The following is a 20,550-nucleotide window of genomic DNA, read 5'->3' on the forward strand; positions in this document are numbered from 1 at the left end:
GCTGCCTTCATTATAAGGCTTATATAAGGCTTTTAATTTTTTGCGGCTCCAGACATTTGTTTTTTGTTTTTTTGGTCCAATATGGCTCTTTCAACATTTTGGGTTGCCGACCCCTGCACTAGGGTGGCATTTTTATTTAAAATATCCATCCCCAACACAAATCCCCACTTGTAACAATCTGAGATGTTTCTGCTCTGTGTTCTGCTGGTCCTACCTGCATGTCGCAGCCAGACGACAGCCAGGTTGTATTTTTCAGAAATGACGAGAGCTGAAAGCAGAGGCAAAGCGGACATATATTCTCCCCGTTCGATGTAAGCTTCACCCACATCCAGGTACAGGTCTCCAATCTCCTCTGGACTCTGCTCCATCAGGGACGACACCAAGCCCTGTCCAAATAAACACTCTTTGTTACAATACCCTCTTTAAGACCAGATTAATCTGTAAAAATCAAGTTACCTCCACAGGTGTGAGGTCGTGCAGCTGGATGAGACAGACGATCAGTTTGGCCCTCAGGTCGACAGGAACACTGTCTGGAACCTGAACCTCGATAATTTCCCCTGGAGACACATCACACACATTTATTTACATTTTAAAAGCTTTAAACGAGAACTTTAACACGCTCACTTTATTAATGATTCACCTGCACTTTTTGGATCCATTTTAGCTGGATTTTTACACCAGGAACCAATTATTTGTGGCTTACATACAAACTGTCAGACTGTTATTGTTCAGAATTGTTTTATTTCCTGAATGAGCAGCAATTTCTTTTTTTAAAGTCATTACTCTAAAAATGTCATCATTTCTAAAACACCACTTTAGTACTTTTGGCTAGATTTTGATATATTTTAGTTTGAAACTTGTGTTTTACTTTTTTTAGTCATTCAGCACTCACTCTCACTGCATTTTTACAGAAAAATGCAACTTCTCTGGCTGTATTTAGACTAAGCTAACTTAAACGTATATCAGTCTTTTCCCTCAAAATTCTGGAAATATTTAGCCTTATATAACATACACTTTAGTGTTTAGATTTGGAGACCCGAGTTATTATCTAGCCTATACAATAGTAAGTTATTTCGGCTGCTCTCTTCTTCACAGCGAGCAAGCTCACACAAACATTTTGGCAAAAGTTTTACGCCGGATGCCCTTCCTGCAGAACCTGGGGTTCCCGCAGAACCTGGGGTTCCCGCAGCTGTTCCTGCAGCTGTGGTCTAGCCCATACACTAACTCACTATTATTTAGCAAATAAGTTTTATACATAAAAGTAGTTAAAACAGACCAATGGTTATTATTTACTCATATTGACATGTTTTCAGTTGACTGGTGTATGACGATCCTCAGTTCCCTCCTTAAGAGTAAACATACGATAGTTTAGAGCAGGGTTGGGCAATCCTGGTCCTCAGGGCCACTATCCTGCATGTTTTCCTTGTTTCCCTGCTCCAACACAGCTGATTCAGAGGTTAAATCACCTCTTCATGTTCTGCAGAAGCCTGTTAATCACCCATTGATTCAGATCAGGTGTGTTGGAGCAGAGGAACAAGGAAAACATGCAGGATAGTGGCCCTGAGGACCAGGATTCCCCACCCCTGGTCTAGAGAAAGCCTGGTAATAATACAATGTATTAGATAAGTATTTCCAAAGAAAATAAATGATAAACTCAATGCCACATTCGTTGAAGTCCAGGTTCCAGTAATTATAACAGCTAATAGTAAAAGACTAAACTCCTCGGTTGAGTTTCGGCTTTTTCCTCAGATATTTACGGTCTGACGCCATTCTGACAGTAACTAAAGACGCCATGATGGCAACATGAACTGTTAGCATCGACTGCGTTGTGGTTGGCCATTCCAGAGGCTTTCTATTAGCTACTGCAAATAGGAAGGTCAGAGTCAAGTCCTAGAGATCCAGGAGGAAGATCAGAGCTAGTCTTCAGCTTACAATCCAATAAAAACATTAGACAGGTACCATGGTCCAGCAGAGAGTCAGAGAGAAAGACTTGTCTGCTGTGGGAGCTTCTATGAGGATGCCAAGTCTCAGCTGGCCCAGGCAACATTTAACTCAACTAGTTCCTGATTTTTGAGCTCCCAGCGTCAACACTGAATATGATGCATCTTCAGCACGCAAACAAACTGAGACACGTCAACAAGGTTAGTTTTAGTCTGAAGGGAAGTTCAAGTTTTATCAAATAAAAGCCTCTATTACCTCATAGACTCATTGTCCAATAAAAACAGGAGATTTTCCTCGAATCCTAAATCTGAAACTTGTGAAATGAGAATAGAAAGATAATATACAGGTTTTCACCAAAACCTTTGCTTTGGACTGTAGGAAAATGTAGCCCATAAAGGTTTTAGAGGCTCATTAGTGATCTGGTGGATTAACATGATGCTGCACAGTTATTCACAGAGGTAGTGGTGACAGGAAGGCCTCTTCCTATCAAACATATTCTGCAGAAATTACTTTAACAATCAAATATTAAATAATATTTGGGTTATCTGAACAGAAATAAATACATAAATCTCCATGTGTAGGCCAGGCATCATTCTTTTTAGACTATTATAACATCAGACACTGAGATAAAACCAAAGCTTTTAATAATTAAAAATAAATAAAATAATAATAATAATAAATCTCAATACATGTACAGAATGTTTTCTTTAATCAACAATCTATATTTTTTTCCGAACGACTTCTCACCGTTTTCCCCTGTGCAGTTTGATTTTGCATCCTCGTCTTTTTTCTCCTCCTCCTCCTCCTCAGTCCCCGTTTCCGTTTGCGATGGCGCAGCGACTTCCGACGAGGGATTAGCTCGAACCAGAACAACACCGGTAAATTTGACTAAAACCTAAAAACAAACCGCAGTTAGCCCTCTCTTTAATAACACAAGCGGCTCTCACACAGGTGGCTTTACCTGCAGGGCCTGTTGGTGCTGGCGGCTACAGATGTAGAGCTCAGCAGCCATATTGATGAAGTCATCACTGACCAAGCTGGGGTGTCGAGTCAGAGCTTCCTCAATCACACAGAGAGCTGAAGTCAGGTCATTACTCTCATAGTAACTCCTAATCCACACACACACACATATATATATAAACTTACATATGCATCTTCTCTGTCATTTTTAAACTCATTTTGTTGATCCAAAATTTAAAAGCAACGATTTTTACCAATTTGTTTATATTATTATTACTACTTTTGTCAGTTTAAAATGAGTTCAGCATGTCCTACTGATGTGTTTCCAGTACTTAGCCATGTCCTTGGACAGCTGCATGAAATGCTCCCCGTCCTCCAGAGGCAGAAGAGACAGGATCCTGCGGTATCCGTCCATGCACTGTTTATGTTCGCCTAAACGCATGTGCAGGCTGGAGCGCTCCCACAGGTAGCGCACGTTGGTTGGGTCGTACTTTATAGCTTTTAGGGGATAAAACAAAACAAAACAAAAACATAACATGGATTAAAAAAGGCAGCTGAGACTCAAAATGTCTAAGTCACACAAGCAAAGGTTTGGAGTGATGAAATTTAAATAAATTACTGTCCCATTAAATAATTACATGTACCATTTAATTATTAAATACATCATTAAATAATCAAATGCCACTTTAAATAATGAAATTATTCAAATTCCTTCTTTAAAAAGAAACAATATTTCACTATGTATTTATTAATTCCACGGTTCAGGTGCAGCAGTAATTATTTAAACTGTCAACCTCACCCATCAAACTCAGAGGGCGGGACCAATGCTGATTTTGTGAATTTTATTGGTTTAGTCTGAGATCCATTCTTTAAACATGGCCACCACACAACTTTCAACACCCTGGGCTCAGTGCTGCCAATTTAGGGACTTTTCAGTCTACTGTAGCAAAAAAAAAAAAAAAAAAAAATCTAATTACTTTTTCTGGTTTTATTGTGGACTTTTTTTATACATTTTCATCCAAATACACATGAAGACAATTACCGCCCCCTAATGCTTCAGAATATGTTTCTTGGCTGTCGATCCATTTTCTGTGGTCGATCTGTCTTCACTTGCAGTACGGAGCAGCCAATCAGACGTCAGGGTCTGTTGACAAGCCACACTAGTCCCTCCCCCTGAGTTTGATGGGTAAGATTGACAGTTTAAATAATTACAAGATATAACTGCTGCCATTAAATAAAAAGATAAACAGTGAAATAATTACATGCATTTTTAAATAAAGGATTTTAGAATGAGATATTTATTTATTTAAACATTATTTAAACTGCTATTTAATTATGTATTTCATAATTTAATGGTAATGGTAATACCTAATTTATTTATTTATTTTTGGTACAAAAGTGTCCTTATTGTACTTGAATCAAGTAGAACTTTATGACCACTTTCCCCCTCTCTGAGAAAACAACTCTGATCCGAAGACTACATCAGACCTCTCTAGAGTCGGCTGTGGTTCTAAAAGTTGTAAACTAAGAACTCAATGGATCAGATCTTTTCATGCAGATTATTCCACAGATTGGACTGACACTGAAGTAATATGAAGGCCAATGAAGTATTTTCCTGCAAAGAGATTACTGACATCAAGAAATACAGCTTCACATTGTAGTCACTGCTGCTCGCACATTTCTACCAAAAGTTTTATTTAAAAGTATATTCAAATTTATGCCTAATTATAACCAAATTTTACCTGTTTATTTCCAAAATTATACCCAAATTTATATTCAAGGTGGAGTAGTTTTAACTTCTTTGATGCTTCACTACAAATGATATACTTTACTGTTCTATAGAAAGACAGTAAGATATACACACAGGAGGTAGGAGTGTGTGACAAACCTTTACTGTAGCAGATGATGGCCTGTCGGACGTTGTCCTGCTCCAGAGACATCTCTGCCAATCGGATCCACTCCTCACAGTCCGATGGGTTCAGGTGGGCAGCAATGAGTCCGAACTGCAGAGCTTTCTCCACATCTTCATTATCCTCATAGATCATGGCCAGAGTGGAGAAAGGCTCGTAGGCCAGAGGGGCTGCAGAACACATTTATACGTTCGTCAGTGGAACCGAACACAGAACCGAGTGCAGCACTCGCTTCATACCCTGCCTGATGATTTCCATGCACATCATGATGGCGTCCTCCTGATCTCCACGGGCGTAGCGTATGTTGGCCTCCCCCATCAGACCCCTGAGAGCCTGGGGCAGCTTGCTGCCATGACGACGTGCCTAGACAGATGCACAGTCAGCAAGCAATGAGAGAGGACAGGAAACAGGACCTTCTTCCTCCTACCCACCTTCATCAGCTTCTTGTTCTCTCGGTTCAGCTCCATCTCCAGCTTGAACACATCACCCACCGTCATACCTTCTTCCTCCTCCTCCTTCTCCTGCTCCTCTTCTTCTTTCAACTTGCTCTTCACTCCTCTTTTTCCTCTGCTCCTCCCTCCTCGCCTTGGCCTCTTCTGTGTCTTATCAGTCTTTACTTTAACTCCCTCTTTCTCCTCCACATTGTAGTCCTTATCTTCTTCATCATCCACATAGCTCAAGCTGTCCGCCTCCTCTTCCTCCGACGATGGTGCTTCAACCGTCTCTCCCAGGATGGAGGCAAAGGCCAGCTGAACTCCTGGGCTGACTCCCTCCTCTGAGAACGTACAAAACTCATCAGATAAAAACTGGATCAGAACTGAGGCAGAGGTCATGATTCACATCTGACAACAATAGCTCAAAAAATATATTGTTATATTCATAAACTTCTATCCAGCCTCTGTCTCAAAAACTCCCATTCTTTGTTACAGCAGCACTTTGACCAAAAAATTAGAAATACACAACCTCCAAATGTTTCTCACAAAATATTAACTTTCACTGGGTACACCTGGATCAGGTAAACAAAAGTGCTTCTGACACGTAATATATCTGACACAAAAATGTTTCATTATTTAAATGTCTGACAGTTATTTTACCTACGGTGACTTTAGTTTGTGCCGAGGTGGATGGTTGAGCATCATCTTCAGTTACTCCGCCTGTCTCCTGAGGAGAAATACAGGAAAAAAATAGAAATTTCTTTTTTTTGCAAAGATGCAGTGGGAATGCTGGCTGACTTTGCTAAAAAAAAACAAAAAAAAAACAACTGAAACTGAGTTGTTAAAGCTAAAAAAATCAGAACACTAAGTAATTGCACTAGCTAAATATTAAATTTCCCCTTAAGGTTAAATCAAGTATTTATCTATAAGCTAAAAGGAGCAAAGCACTTGTTTACAAAAGGCAGAAAAAAAAGGTAAACTTAGCAAAAGGCTAGCTAACTGCTAAAAGTAACAATGAGCTACATAAATAACAAAAGTAGCTAAAAGTAGCAGAATGGTAACCAAAGCTAAAAGTAGGAAAAGGCCATTTAAAAGCTATGCATAGCAAAATGCCAGCTAAAAGTAACAAAATAGTAGCCAAAAAGTAAAAGTAACATAAGAAGATAATATTAGAGCCAGCCTGCTGACGCATATTTTAAAAATACAATGTTTTTGAAGGAATTGACGTATTTCTTTAGGGGATTTTATGTGAACTACAACCAAATATTCTGAAGAATATGAAAGTTAATAAAACAAACAAAAATCACAGCACCCATCTCCTGAATAAGCTTTTGCTACATGAATGGCTAAAATAGCACAGACTGTGCAGAAGTAGAGAGATTGCAAAAAAAAAAAACGCAAGGAGAAATCAAATAACAAGGAAAACGATAGTGTGAATGTTTAATCAGCATTCCCACAAAACAAACAAACCAAAGCCATTTTTGTGTGTTAATGACAGACGTGCAGAAAGAGCTGTCATAGACACCGAATATGACGTCCAGGTTAGCCGCTTCAAGCTAACATCGCTCCGCGGATTTACCTCTTCTGCCTTCCGCTCGTCTCTCCTTCGGTCGAACTCTTCAAAAGTGATTCGACCCTCCAGATAATCGATTAACTCAACGCTGAAACCAGACATGTTTGCCTAATTCTGCAGCTAGAACATCTTATTTACCCGCAACTGTCTGATGACCCGGAAGTGGATGCTGGCGGTGCGTTCAACTGTCTGATGACCCGGAAGTGGATGCTGGCGGTGCGTTCAAATACTGCTAAAATTACGCAGTCGGTTTTAGGTTAGATATAAACTGACCCTCATTCACGCGTAATACTGCGGTAAAACCAGTCTCCATATCGCAAAAAATACAATAATACAATACAATAAATACAATAATTCTGTTTCGTTGTGCGCACAGAAACAATATATTACGGTATCTTTACGGAAGAGTACGGAAGAGGATTAGGGATCTGACTAATCTCAGAAATCTGACTTTAAACTCAAAATTAAAAGATTAAAGTTAGAATTCTTTTTTTTTTTCGGTGGCCCTAATCCTTTTCCGTATATCTTTATTTGGGAGCAGCTTTTAAAAAAAAAAGTTTTTACTCGTATAAATTCTCAATTTTTACAAATTTTTTTGTATTCAAGTAAACAGCATCAGTTTTAGACAACTTTATAGAAACATAATAAACAGAAAAGAAACTATGGAAGCGCATTGCATTCACCAAAGAAAAAGAAAGGCACTGTAGATTCAATCTTATATTTATGAGAAAAGATCTCATGATTATGAGATCCTGATCTCATAATTATTAGATCCATATCTCATAGATAACTAGACATGTGTTATTCAGGCCACTGCTTTAGAATCACTCTCTCCGCAGTATGTGTTATCTTTGTGTTTACATTATGGACTGGACCGGTTCTGGATGGCTCAGTCCACACCCTTTTGCTTTCTCATAATAAAGAAAGATAGCTCATGCAGAGGCCATGCTATTAGTCGCTGCCAAGGAACTTCTCCTTTTGCAAAAGCCATCAGAAAATAAACAATCCTCTCTAAATACCCAACATCCGTAATAAATGGTAATCATGAAGTATGAAATTAAGATAAATGTCAAAAGCCAGTAAAAAGAGCTATGAAAGTAATTATACATTTGGAACTGTTTACAGTGAGATTAATAAAATAGCCAATATCATCAGAAACGATGAGAAGAAAACAGGAAGGTGGGAAAAGTGGACAGAAGGACAGAGGATAAATAGTCTTAACTTTATGAGGGTTCAAAAAAGGACTTAACTTACTACTAGCAACTACCTTAATTATTAATGCACTGCAGGATGTGTATATAGTCATTTCAAACATTCTCTAACCATTGATATATGTCTAACACATGGTGTGAAAGTACATTTATATGAACATTTACATACAAATACACACAGTATATAGAATAGTTCATTCATGAGTTATTAAGCATGAAAAAACATGTTGTTGGTTTTGGAAGTAATTAGCTTTTATGGCTAAAGCATTATTAAATTAGTTAATTTATAACTTATTAAGTATGAATCATCCTTAATTGATGATGTTTTTCAAGCTTAATTAATCATTTATTAACGATTAAATTATAGATGACTGGTGTTGAACCGGGCATGACAAAAATGGGAGACAGACAAGCCGTTCCACGTGAAAACAGTTTATTCAATGAACCACCGGCATTTTTTCTGTCAGTGTAAACCACAAACATGATATGTTGTTCTTTTTGCTGTTCCCTTCTACAGCAAGCAAACTTGCAACACAGATTTGGCTTTTTTTTTTACCCCGGATGCTCTTACTGCCACAACCTGGGCTCAAACCTGCGGCCTCAGGATTACACGACCGCACCACTGACCACTAAGATACTGCAGCTCCCAAACATAAAAATCAAAATAAAATGCAAAAATTAGAATCAGTTTAGAAAAAGAAAACAGGGAAAATAAATACAATTTAACAGTTGAAATTAAAAAATAAAATAACTTGGATACATTCATGAAGAAATCTATTTCCCGCAAAGGTTCAATCAGCAAATCAGTGCTCATATTGATCGTATTGGTAGAGAATCTGCTGAAGTTCAGCTTTTTATTCTGCAGACAGTTTAAACAACTGGATTAGTGAAATGGCTAAGAAACCAGAAACAAATCTCTTTTTTCAGATTTAGATTGAGAAGCTTCTCTGTTATAACTGATATCATCATCATTATCATCATCATCATTGAAAAAATAGAAATAAGTAAAACAAAAATGAATCAAACTGAAATAAATGGTCTTCCATCTAAAAGCACATGTAGCTGAAGCAAATCAGAAACAAACTAAAGACAAGTTTTGCCTGTTGAAAGGAAGAACTGCATCTCGAGAACCACAATCCAGGTCTGAATCCAGATCTAGACCTTTCCTCTAGAAGCAGGACTGAGATTCTCGTAGGTCTGGTCCTGAGAGGTGCTGGTCTCAGAGACAATCGGCTGGAATAAATCCAAACATTTCTAGTTTTCATCAGTTGAACATAAAGAGACTCAGACGTTCAGATTCTAACATGAGGCGGTCCAAATTTACAGTGTTTCATTCTGAAGCTATTAGTCAACAGTTTAGCTGATATTTGTGTTGTTTCTTTCTGTGAATTCACTGTCTGGTCTCAAACTGTCCGAAGCTGCTTTATTTCATTTTAACTGAAACAATCTTTCCACAAAGAAGAAAAAAATACCTTCATATTTAATCTGGGTTCCCTCTGGTCCTCTGACCTGTTAAACAAACAGCAGATTGTCTGATGGGGAGGAATTATTCAAGAGAAGTCTCATCAGTGCTGATTGTTTGTTGGTGACTGACCTTCCAGAGATCTTCTCCTGCAGGAAACCAGCAGAGCTGCTGCTGCTAACAGGGTGACTGTGACCCCCAGAGTCAGACCAACAATCACAGGAACATCTGCAGAGGTTGAACAAGTAGTTTAACTCTCACAACTCCTGCTGGATCATGACATCAGTGATGAACAGGGACTTTGACAGGGTCATGGATCCCTTACTGTGGTTGGATGTTTCTCCAGATGTTTCTGTGTTCTTCTGATCAAAGCTTTCAAAAGGAACTGGTGGTAAGGGAATTTGTGAAGTGGAGATGAAGCTCTGTGTGGTCGTTGGTGAGGAGGCTGATGGCTCCACTGATGAAAGAAGAAGAGAAATTTACTTCACTGAGTTCAAGATCGATCTACGTTTTTCAAAACCTGTCAGAAATCAATGGAATAGTCTCTAAGTGACATTCAGAATAGTTTTATCTGTAGAAACTCACCAGTACCAGGACTTCCTGAAGTGGAGATGAAGCTCTGTGTGGTCGTTGGTGAGGAGGCTGATGGCTCCACTGATGAAAGAAGAAGGAAAGACGGAAACAAGTTTGGGTTTGGAGGAAATTAAAAATTCTTCACAGACACACACACATTTTACAAACACAAAGAACCCAAGATCATGACAAGTTCAGAGGTAGACTCTCGTCTCTCTGTGTCCCTGGAGCCCAACAGCAGCTGTACCTGCTGAGAAAGCTGAGGTCAGGAAGCACATTTTACCTCTGGTTCATCGTTCCCTCACTGAATCCATCCTCACCTTGAATTTCTCCTCCTGGTGCAACTTCCAAGGACCAAACACAAAGCAAAACTCTCCAGAATAATTTGAGTAAAATCAGTAAAATCACTGGTTCACGTTGAAGATCTATCTCTGAACTGTTTAATTCAATTCAATTCAATTCAAAAATACTTTATTCATCCCAAAGGGAAATTAAATGTTGACGTAGCTCATTTAAATCAAGGAGTTCTTATAGATGGTGATGGCTGTGGGCAGGGGTCCGTTTTACAGCTAATCTGAAGAAGCCTTTGACTAAAGAGACTCTGTTTTCCGATGACGGTCTCATGAAGAGGATGGTCAGGGTTGTCCATGATTTCCTTGATTTTATGCAAAATCCTTCTTTGCATCATTATCTCCAGAGGTTCCACAGTCATCCCCAGAACAGAACCAGCCTTCTTTATCAGGTTGTTGAGCCTTTTTAGGTCCCTGGCTCTGATGCTGATGGCGGAGGAGACGACACTCTCAACAACAGACTTATAGAAGATCTGCAGCATCTTGCTGGAAACCTTGAAGGATCTAAGCTTCCTCCAGAAGTACAGTCTGCTCTGTCCCTGCTTGTAGATGGCTTCACTGTTGAGTCTCCAGTCCAGTCTGTTGTCTAGATGAACACCAAGGTATTTATATTCCTCAACCATCTCCACTTCTTCACCCATTAATGCTTCTGATCAGAAAAGCCACCCAGATCACAAAGGAACCCTCTCATTCTCTTTATCCTCTTCATCACTCCTCCCAGTTTCTGCTCTAAAGCAGACATTACAGAATCCAATTTGCCAGGACAAACAGCTATATCCATCTAGTTGGCAATTATTACAGTGAACAAGTTGAAATAGACACTGGTTTCTCCTTTTAAAACATCCCATTCTTTTTAATGCTGGTGTTTAGTTTTAAGTAACTGATTAGGTAAGTCCACCCCCCCCCCCTCCCCTCCCCTCCCCTCTGTGTTTGTTTGTGGTGAATATGTTAGAAGTTTAAAGAAAAAAAATTAGTATTTAGTGCTCCACCATCTTTCTCATCGATTACTCACAGTAGCCAGATGTTCCTCCACATATCTGTTGATCAGAGGTTCCAGAAGAAACTAAAGTTGACGTTGATGGGTCAATTGAAAAAAAAAAAGGATAAGAAATTTTAATTTAATGGGGATTTAAAAAACAAAAAATGACCACAAATTTCACATCTCCAGACACATTATTTTGACAATTATTAAGTAAGAAACATGGTTGTTGTTTTTTTCGGTCATCAATGTTCAAACTGATGGTCCCCACAGTTTCAAGACCAATCTATGTTTTTTTGAAACTGTTACTCTTAAAAATGACATTCAGAATATTTTTATCTGTAGAAACTCACCAGTAACAATAAATTCTCTGTATGATTTGTCCAGATAACATCTGTATCGTCCTGAGTCAGACTCAGTCAGCTGTTTGATGGTCACAAACAAATGTCCTCCTGAAGTTTTAGTTTTGTTATTTTCGATGATGTATCTGCCACTCTGAGCTGTGTCTTCATCCGTCTGAAGAAGAATCTTGTCTTCGTCACATTCTCCTCTGCAGAAGGATTTCATTTTTTCAGAGTCACTAAAGGAACATGCGACTGTCAGCGAGCTGCCAGCTGTTTTACAGAGATGATGATCTTTCTTTCCATCCAGCACAGCTGTTTGAAATAAACACAGTCAACAATTACTTCTTGTTCCTAACATGATCACATTATTCTCAGTTTTATTCTTTTCTGACAATTTTTCTCATTTCGTATCTTACATGGACCTTGTTAATCCTCACTGATTAGACAGCAAAGGTTGCTTGAAGGTTGGCACCAGGATACTTACTTAAAGATGCCCAGAAAGGAGCAATTTCAGCCAATCACCTGTCTCTGTACAACATGGAAGCTCCTGTCAGGCATCATAGTGACTAAGATGAACAGGCACATGGGTCAATACCTGAGCGAGGCACAGAAGTGAATTGGCACCAACACCAGAGGAGCCAAGCACCAACTACTAGTCAACAGACCTGTAGCTCGAGACTGTAAGACCAGACACACAAACCTGTGCACTGCCTGGATTGACTACAGGAAAGTCTATGACTCAATGCCTCACACATGGACACTGGACTGCTTGAAACTGTACAACATCATCAGGACACTAAGAGACTTCTTAAGCCTTCCAATGTCCTTGCTGTATATCCTGGTAAGGTGGATCAGTGAATTGATGTCTTGCTCAGTTTTGGCATACAGCTTGATGTCATCCATGTAGAGGAGGTGACTGATGACTGTTCCCCTTTGGAACCGGTATCCATAGCTACTCTTTGCGATGATCTGGCTGAGGGGGTTTAGACCCTTGCAGAACAGGACTGGAACAAAGCCTCAACTCAGTATATGCCGTATTTGATGCTGACATGCAATTGGCTTTGAACTGCCCTCTCTAGAGTTGTCTTCCACATTCCTATTGAGTTCTCAAGGAAGGCTCTTAGTGTCCTGTTGATGTTATACAGTTTCAAGCAGTCCAGTATCCATGTGTGAGGCATCAAGTCATAGGCTTTCCTTTGGTCAACTAAAGGAAAGCCATGTCTGGTCATGTCTGGTCTTACAGTCTCGAGCTACAGGTCTGTTGACCAGTAGCTGGTACTTGGCTCCTCTGGTGTTGGTGCTAATTCCCTTCTGTGCCACGCTCATGTATTGACCCATGTGCCTGTTCATCTTAGCTCCTAAGATGTCTGATAGGAGCTTCCATGTTGTACAGAGGCAGGTGATTGGCTGGTAGTTGGAAGGAATTGCCCCTTTTTGGAGGTCTTTCATGATCAAGACTGTCTGGCCTTGGGTCAACCACTCAGGGTGGGTCTCTTCCATCAGTAGCTGGTTCATTTGACCTGCTAGGTGCTCGTGGAGAGTGGTCAGTTTCTTCAGCCAGTAGTTATTTATATGTTTAGTCTTTCAAAGATCCATCCACCCATTTTTCTTCATCTGCTTCTCTTTTCCAGGTCGCAGGGAGCTGGTGCCTATCTCCAGCAGACACTGTGTGAGAGGTGGGGGACACCCTGGACAGGTCTCCAGTTCATCACAGGGACACATAGAGACAACCTACTATTTACACTCCAACTCACAGCTAGGGACAACTTAGAAATACCAATAAACCTAACATGCATGTTTTGGGTCTGTGGGAGGAAACTAAAGTACCCGGTCTAAACCCACACATGCACAGGGAGAACATGTAAACTCTAATCCGGGAGATAATCCTGCAACCTTCTCACTGGGAGGTGACAGCTCTAACCACTGTGTCACATCTTTCAAAGATTAATAAGCAGATTGAACAGAAACTCACCATCTGCAACAACGACTCCAAATTCTGCATATGTAGCTGATGATGGAGAGTCGCCCAAACCACATTTGTACAGTCCTGAGTCAGACTGGGTCAGGTTTAAAACTCTCACAGTCAAACCAGGAGATCCTGGATTAAAATCCTCAAATCCATCCTCTTTATAGTCAGTCTGGTATCTTCCACTTTGAGCTGTTTTCTGATTTGTTGTAATGAAAATATTTTCTCCTTCGCAGTTTTCTCTGCAGAAGATCTTCTGTCTTCCATATAAACGAGGAAAGGAGCATTTAATAGATAATTTTTCACCAGGTTCTCTGTAGTAATGATTCTGTGCGTCAACAGTTCCAACCTGCAGAGCTACAGAAAACATCAATAGTTAATATTAGTTCATCTGAAAAAGATCACAGAGAGATCTCAACCAGGGACGGCTGGTATCAGTGGGCTAATGGGGCTAAGCCCTCCCTGGTGTTTACAATATAAATGTTAAAATACCTAATGAACACAAATTTAAAATATTGTATCACATTTTCTGAAATTTACAACAAAACTGGTGCCAGTTTCGAGAAAAACCCAAAGTCTTTCCAACGGGCTAACTTTTTACAGCCCCGTTCAGCCCCTTGTTTTGCCTGGTACAGAATGATTGACACCTGTCTTGTCCCGCCCCCTCGGTTTGCTGCTCATTTGGGCTAATTTAGCTCAGCCCAGGGTCAGCCCAAGGCCTCAGGCTTCAGCCAATGAGGGTGGACGGACAATAACGTGCCCAGAGCGCGAGTGTACGTGGGCGTGGTTTATCGTGGACTGAAATAACTGCAATAGCGAGCAAGATAAAGATAAACAAAGTAAATTATTTAATTTCTCACCCGTTTTCCTTAATGTCTTTGGGGGACAAACTGGAAGTGAAGAAGTTGGGAGCAGATAGACCCAAGGATATTCAAAGTTTTCCTGTGACCTGGTTTCAGTGAAGGGACTGGCTAACAGCAAGTGTAGCTAACAGATCTTTAACGAGGTGGTTATTAACATTTTTGGATCCCAGAAAAGTTGTCGGAGTGAGCTTCTCTTTACATAAAGTAGGATTCATTTTAAAGAAAAGAAGCAATTTCCAATATTGCATGTCTTGTTTGATTTTACCTTATCAGTGTGATTAGTAATTGTGTCAAGGAGTGTGGTGCAGTGTTATTCAAAGCTGTTTGACTGGGAAAAATCATCTGAAATTATTATAACTGAAACATTTAATGAAGGGAGTGAAGTATTGGAAAACTGACCGAGGCTCTGTGTAAGCTTGGTTTTTGGTGGTGGTTTGTTTTAAAGGTTGTCTTGGTGATGAAAAAGAAGATAATTTCAAATTATAGCAGGTTCTGTTGTTGGAATCCAAACTGCAGTGTTTTATTATACTACTCTGATGAAATTTAAAATAAAAAACTCTTTCAACAAATGCAATATAATAGCAGAAAGAAACAGTTTCCTCTATTGCTCAAAACGTGAAACATGTCAGTTTTGCAGTTTTTAGGATAAATGTCAGCAACTTTAGCCAGAATTTTTTTCCCAAAGTGTTTTTTTTTTATTATTTTCTTAGGGGATAATAAAAAGGGTGGTGATTTTTTTTTTTTTTCCCTAAAATCCATCTTGAATTTCAGAAACGTTTGTTACACTTGCAATGGATGGACATACTGTATATTGCATGATACACTAGTGTGCACTTCCTTAGCCTTATGCACAGTTATAACATAAAACCCCATATATATGCAAGAAAATGGCTTTTAAATAGCTGTCCACTATGCATGAAAGGATTAATTATATTTCTGCTTTTTTTTTTTTAGAACAAACTTCTCTAATTTATAAAAGTCAGTGAAAGTCCAAAAGTTACAAACAGTCATTGAAAAAGGGAAAGTACTTGAAATAACCCAGAAAGCAGTTTTTTAATAAGTCTTAATAAGCTGTAAAATAAAGATGATGACTTTTTATAACCTGCAGACATTATTTTGAGCAAACAGGGAAGAACAAGAAATTCATGAATCTGTTTCAGTAAGCTGGATGAAAAACACACTTTTTTTTATTTTTGTACATTGTCTCATTAAACCTTTTATTTTATTACATTATCATGTCTTGGTGATAAAGCCCTGAAACACAAAACAATATGCAGCTCATGAAGGTGAAGGTAGATGGTCAACCTGCAGGAAATTAAGACTCTTTGCATAGAAGCAGAAATAATCATTGTTGCTTGTTTATTAATGTTTTGTGTAAAAGTACTTTTGAATATATAAATAATTGTTGGTAAAAATCAAATTTAAAACCCAGTCAATATAATGTTTTATTCTACTTATTATTATAATTAGGTTTTGTTTCCCCATCATTGATTTGAAAATAAGTCCAGATAAGGCAGGGTTCTTTTGGAGTCCTATCAATATTATCTTTTAACACGTAAAAAATGAGAACACTGACTTTGTGCACATTAACTAGTTAACCGTGACTCAGAGCAGAGCTTCTCTTTAATGCAGTAGTTTTCAGGCTGCAGGGTGCCCACCCCTCTCTGGAGGTACGCAATGTTACTCAGTTGGTATTTTAAATTTTTTGTTGTCATTTGTCATTGTTCTGTTCAAGCAAACCTTGAGGTTAAGAGAAAACAGTGAAGAATGGTTGTAATACTGTGTATAATTTTATTAATGTGCAAACAAACATAGTAATGCTTGAATACTTGATATCCAAGCGTTACTATGTTGTTTTTATTTTTTGGGGGGGGGGGGATTTTAATTCTCCAGAAGATGGAAAAAGTCTGAAACACTGTTTTAATGGAACATTTAAAGTCTAAAGCACACCTGAAACCATACAGTTATTCCTTCTGAAATTTTTACTGTTTTTACTTTTTCAGTTATCGACTCCTTCACAGACCACTGAACTGTTTTTCTGTTTAAATTTAAAAATAAAGTCTATTTTTTAAATAGGCAACAGTCAAACAATAATTATAATGTTTATGTTTAAAAAAAACAAACAGTTATCCAGTAATAAAATGACTCCAAACATTATGTTTGAAAGACAGAATGAAAGAAATATATAAAGTAAATTTACTCACAGAGGAGGAAGAAGCCGAACCAAGTCTGACGGATGCTCATGTTGAGGTTCTGATGGTTTATGCTGCATTTCTTACATTATCATATTTTACTTCTTCCTTCTAGAAACGGGAACACGTCAGCCTTCCTGATTTTCAAGCTTGTCAGCTGCAGCCTCATTCTTTGATTTACAGAAAACTGAGAATGGATTTTACTGGTTATAGATGTGAGGATTCCAGGTTGTTGTGCTTACCAGGCAGAGGTAATTGTTCTCAGCTGGATATACCACCTGGCGGGTATTTAAACTCCAGTCTGACCTGGCGCTGGATACTATTTGGTAGCTCAACCTGGCCTTAGCTACGTGAACTTAACTTGTGTTTTAAGTATTTTGAATCCTACCTTGTGTCTTCTATGTTTTTGCAGTCCTCGTGCCTCCTGGAACTCCGTTTTTGGACTTCTGCGAAAGAAACCAGGAGTTCTTGCTTACCTGGACGCCGCCGCTTGTGTCCTGTTCAGGATCCTCTACCTGCCGTGCTCTGACCTGCCACTCTCCGCCATTCAGAACACAACCTCGCCAACTACACCTGGAGTCCTTCTCCCTCTCAAAGCCAACGAAACAGAATCAGCACAGTGAGAATAATCGTCTGTGCTGAACGAGGCTGCCAATGACGTTTGTTCTTACCAGGTGAGGTGCTCTTTCTGCTCAGCAAGGGAGTTAAGATGACATACGCACACACAAAAACAAATGCAACAGATACATGCTGCAAAAGAAAAATGCTGCAGTAACAGAAAATAGGCAGAAGCAAAAATATACAACCAACAAAACAAATGCAAAAGAAAAATGCTGCAAACACAAAAATCAACTGCAAACTCACTCCACGAAACGAAAGTGCACCAGATCACCAGGGACTCTAGGTTGGATATTTGTGCTCCACAGATTCAACAATGTGTTCCTGACATTTGACCTGGTGCTGCTCACCTCCTATCTCCTTCCACCTAAACACTTCGAAACCATCAACAAATTAACAAACCAATGTCACGTGCAAAACAAAAATTAAATCGCCTTTATGTCATGTGAACTTCTGACCCTGTCATAAGGCGTGGAGACGGAGGTGAACCCAGAGCGCAGACTCATGTTTTAAAATAAAACTAATTTATTAAAGTAAACTATAACCAAAACAAAAGGCTGGCGTGGCAGCAAAAATACAAATAAAAATCCAGAAACACAAGGAAAGCATGGAACGAGGATGACCCAGTGACAAGTGACAAAACAGAGACCAGTTTTAAAGACAGAGGGAAGATGATTATGGGATGCAGCTGTGGACTAAACGAGGAGCAGGTGAGGTGGGCGTGGCAGGCATGAATGGAAAACTACTGGGGAGGTGAATGATGACAAGAAAACAGAAAACCAACAGACAAACCAAAACAAGAAACCAGACTCAAACAAGGAACCCCAAACAAAGAACAAAACACCTACATTCATGACAGACCCAGAGTTAATGTTGAATTGTTTCAGTAGACTGGACAAATAAGACACAGCTAATTGTATCTGATTTTAAAGCATTTCTTGTTTTATTATTTTATGAAAAAAACACGTTTTTTTTCTCAATAGCTTCCATGTCTTGAGACCAGGTCGTGAAAAGTTTCATTAGACTGGACTAATAAGACACACCTACCTAATGAAACAATTCAACATTACCTTTTCATCACAAAATATAGAAATACAGTTCGGATTAAATTTAAATCATATTAACTAGTTTGTCAAACAATTATAATGATATTCACATTAGATAGAGAGAAAAATAGAAAAGAGGAGCTTTCAAACTTGATGAAAATGATGAAATTATAGAGCTTTTTACTGTAGCATTCAGAGGATGACACTTTTTCACCACAAAGACTGAAATGTTCAAATTAAAACGAGCAGAACAGAAACTAATATCAGCAAATCGTAACTAAAGCAAAACTGTCCCTAAAAGATAAAATAAAAAAAAACTGTAGCTACAGCCAAAAATGAGCAAAATCAAAGCTAAAGCTAAAAGTAGCTAAACTATGGCTAAAAGCTAAAATTACAAAAATAGAAACTAAAAGTTAAAGTTAGCAAAATCATAGAAAAAATTTAGTTAAAAGCTAACATTAACAAAACAGTTGTGAAAAGTTAACATCAATAAAACCATGGCTAAAAGCTAAAATGATTTGAAAAGCACCTAAAGGCTAAATGTAGCATTTAGCTATTTTAGCTATGGCATTAGCCATAGCTAAAATCTAAAAGGAGCAGAAGAAGATGAAGATAGAGCAAGTCTGCTGAAAATTTCAGAGAAGAAGAGATCTCAGTGTAGTACTACAGATGTTTCTTAAAAATAAAGTTTAATAATTAAAAAACTGTAAAAGTTACAAATACTAAAAGTCATAGCACATCAGTCCTGATCAAGTTAAATGAACTGATATATGAATGGTTAAAATAGTACAAAGTTTGATGGCAAAAAACTTACAGAAGAAGCTATAAACAGAAAATATTAACTTGAACTGCCTCAAGTATGGAAACCTGGAAGGCTCAATCCTAAATACTTTTTTTTCTTTTTTACAAATACTATAAATAGTCCTAAAACAAGAAGGTTATATCATCATCACTTATTTACACTTGAGTCTTTTTTACTGGTAGTCAGAGATATGATTAGATGGATACTCAGACATTGATTATTTGCTTTGTGGTCAGTTCATTAAAGGATTATTGCAATAACAAATAATCACATTATCATGGAAAAAAAAGAGTAGGAGAAAGTAAAGATTACTTTCCCAGTAAGGTCTGTTGTACTTGGATATTTTACTTTGTATTAGCAGCTTTCCTGCATATGACACCACATCACTTTTTAATCATGTTACAGGTTGACGGTATGAAAGAACAAATCCCATTTAAGGGGTAGACACATCTTTGGATAGAAATACTGATTCAATTTCCAAGGGCTTGTTCTACTTTTCTTCTCGACTGCACTGATATTTTTATTTTTTACAAAATTTACAAAACTTGAATCTGGCTGCACACCAGACTCCTGTTCACTGGGCAGTAATGAGTGAAAATCTCTGCAGGTTGTCACTTCATCTTGACTGATTGCAGCCCAGTGATGACTCTTATTCCAGATTAACCACCATCAGAGCGTCGCTGATTTCATCCAAACATGAAGTCATCACGCCGTCCAATTCTGATGATTCCTCTGCAACTTACTGATCTCCGCTCCATCTATCAATGATAAACACAAATCAGTCACAGAGTCCAGAATGTTGTCCCGTTCTTGTCTGATGTAAAAGCTGTTCAACATTCCTGGGCTCTTTGCTGGAGTTTTTGTTTCATGATGCAGCAAATGTTTTCCGTTGGTTGGAGATCTGGACTCTTCTGCTACAGAGCCACGCTGTTGGAGTGATGCAGTCTGTGGTTGAGCATTGTCTTGCTGAAATATGCAAGGCCTACCCTAAAAAAATATGTGGTCTGGATGGGCACATATGATTTGACTGACCACAAAACAGTTCTCCTCTTTGCCTCAGTAAATGGACTTCAATAGACTTTGACCCAGAGAAGACGGCAGCACTTCTTAACGGTGTTCATATATGACTTAGTGCAGGGGTGTCAAACCCAGAGACGCAAGGGGGCCAAAATTAAAAATTTGGTCCTAGTCAAGGGCCAATCACGATCAATATTTATTAAAAATTACATAAATTAATTGGTTTTAGATGTATTATGTCAAATTATTCATATAGAAATATCAATTACCTTTCCCCAGATACAGATTATACAGAATTTAGAGCAAACA

General features: G+C 38.5%; 2 protein-coding genes across 3 annotated transcripts in view; both read right to left on the reverse strand.

Annotated features, from left to right (window-relative positions):
* Nucleotides 1-7,003, reverse strand: part of gtf3c3 (general transcription factor IIIC, polypeptide 3) — a 14,197-nt gene extending 7,194 nt beyond the window's left edge. For both annotated transcript variants that reach the window (XM_017426259.3, XM_017426260.3), the window contains exons 1-10: nt 6,825-7,003; nt 5,906-5,972; nt 5,243-5,586; nt 5,051-5,174; nt 4,790-4,981; nt 3,234-3,399; nt 2,903-3,050; nt 2,689-2,836; nt 457-557; nt 215-386 (exon numbers count right to left, since the gene is read on the reverse strand). In XM_017426259.3, coding sequence (XP_017281748.1) covers nt 215-386; nt 457-557; nt 2,689-2,836; nt 2,903-3,050; nt 3,234-3,399; nt 4,790-4,981; nt 5,051-5,174; nt 5,243-5,586; nt 5,906-5,972; nt 6,825-6,920 — 1,558 coding nt within the window. In that variant the 5' untranslated portion in view covers nt 6,921-7,003. The remainder of the gene's footprint in view (nt 1-214; nt 387-456; nt 558-2,688; nt 2,837-2,902; nt 3,051-3,233; nt 3,400-4,789; nt 4,982-5,050; nt 5,175-5,242; nt 5,587-5,905; nt 5,973-6,824) is intronic.
* Nucleotides 7,004-18,925: 11,922 nt separating this feature from the next.
* LOC108241856 (protein PRY1) overlaps nt 18,926-20,550 on the reverse strand; it is an 11,253-nt gene continuing 9,628 nt past the window's right edge. The window contains exon 9 of the mRNA XM_025008053.2: nt 18,926-19,982. Coding sequence (XP_024863821.1) covers nt 19,930-19,982 — 53 coding nt within the window. The 3' untranslated portion in view covers nt 18,926-19,929. The remainder of the gene's footprint in view (nt 19,983-20,550) is intronic.

Source organism: Kryptolebias marmoratus, linkage group LG1 (assembly GCF_001649575.2).
Source record: "Kryptolebias marmoratus isolate JLee-2015 linkage group LG1, ASM164957v2, whole genome shotgun sequence".
In the NCBI taxonomy this organism is placed as follows: domain Eukaryota; kingdom Metazoa; phylum Chordata; class Actinopteri; order Cyprinodontiformes; family Rivulidae; genus Kryptolebias; species Kryptolebias marmoratus.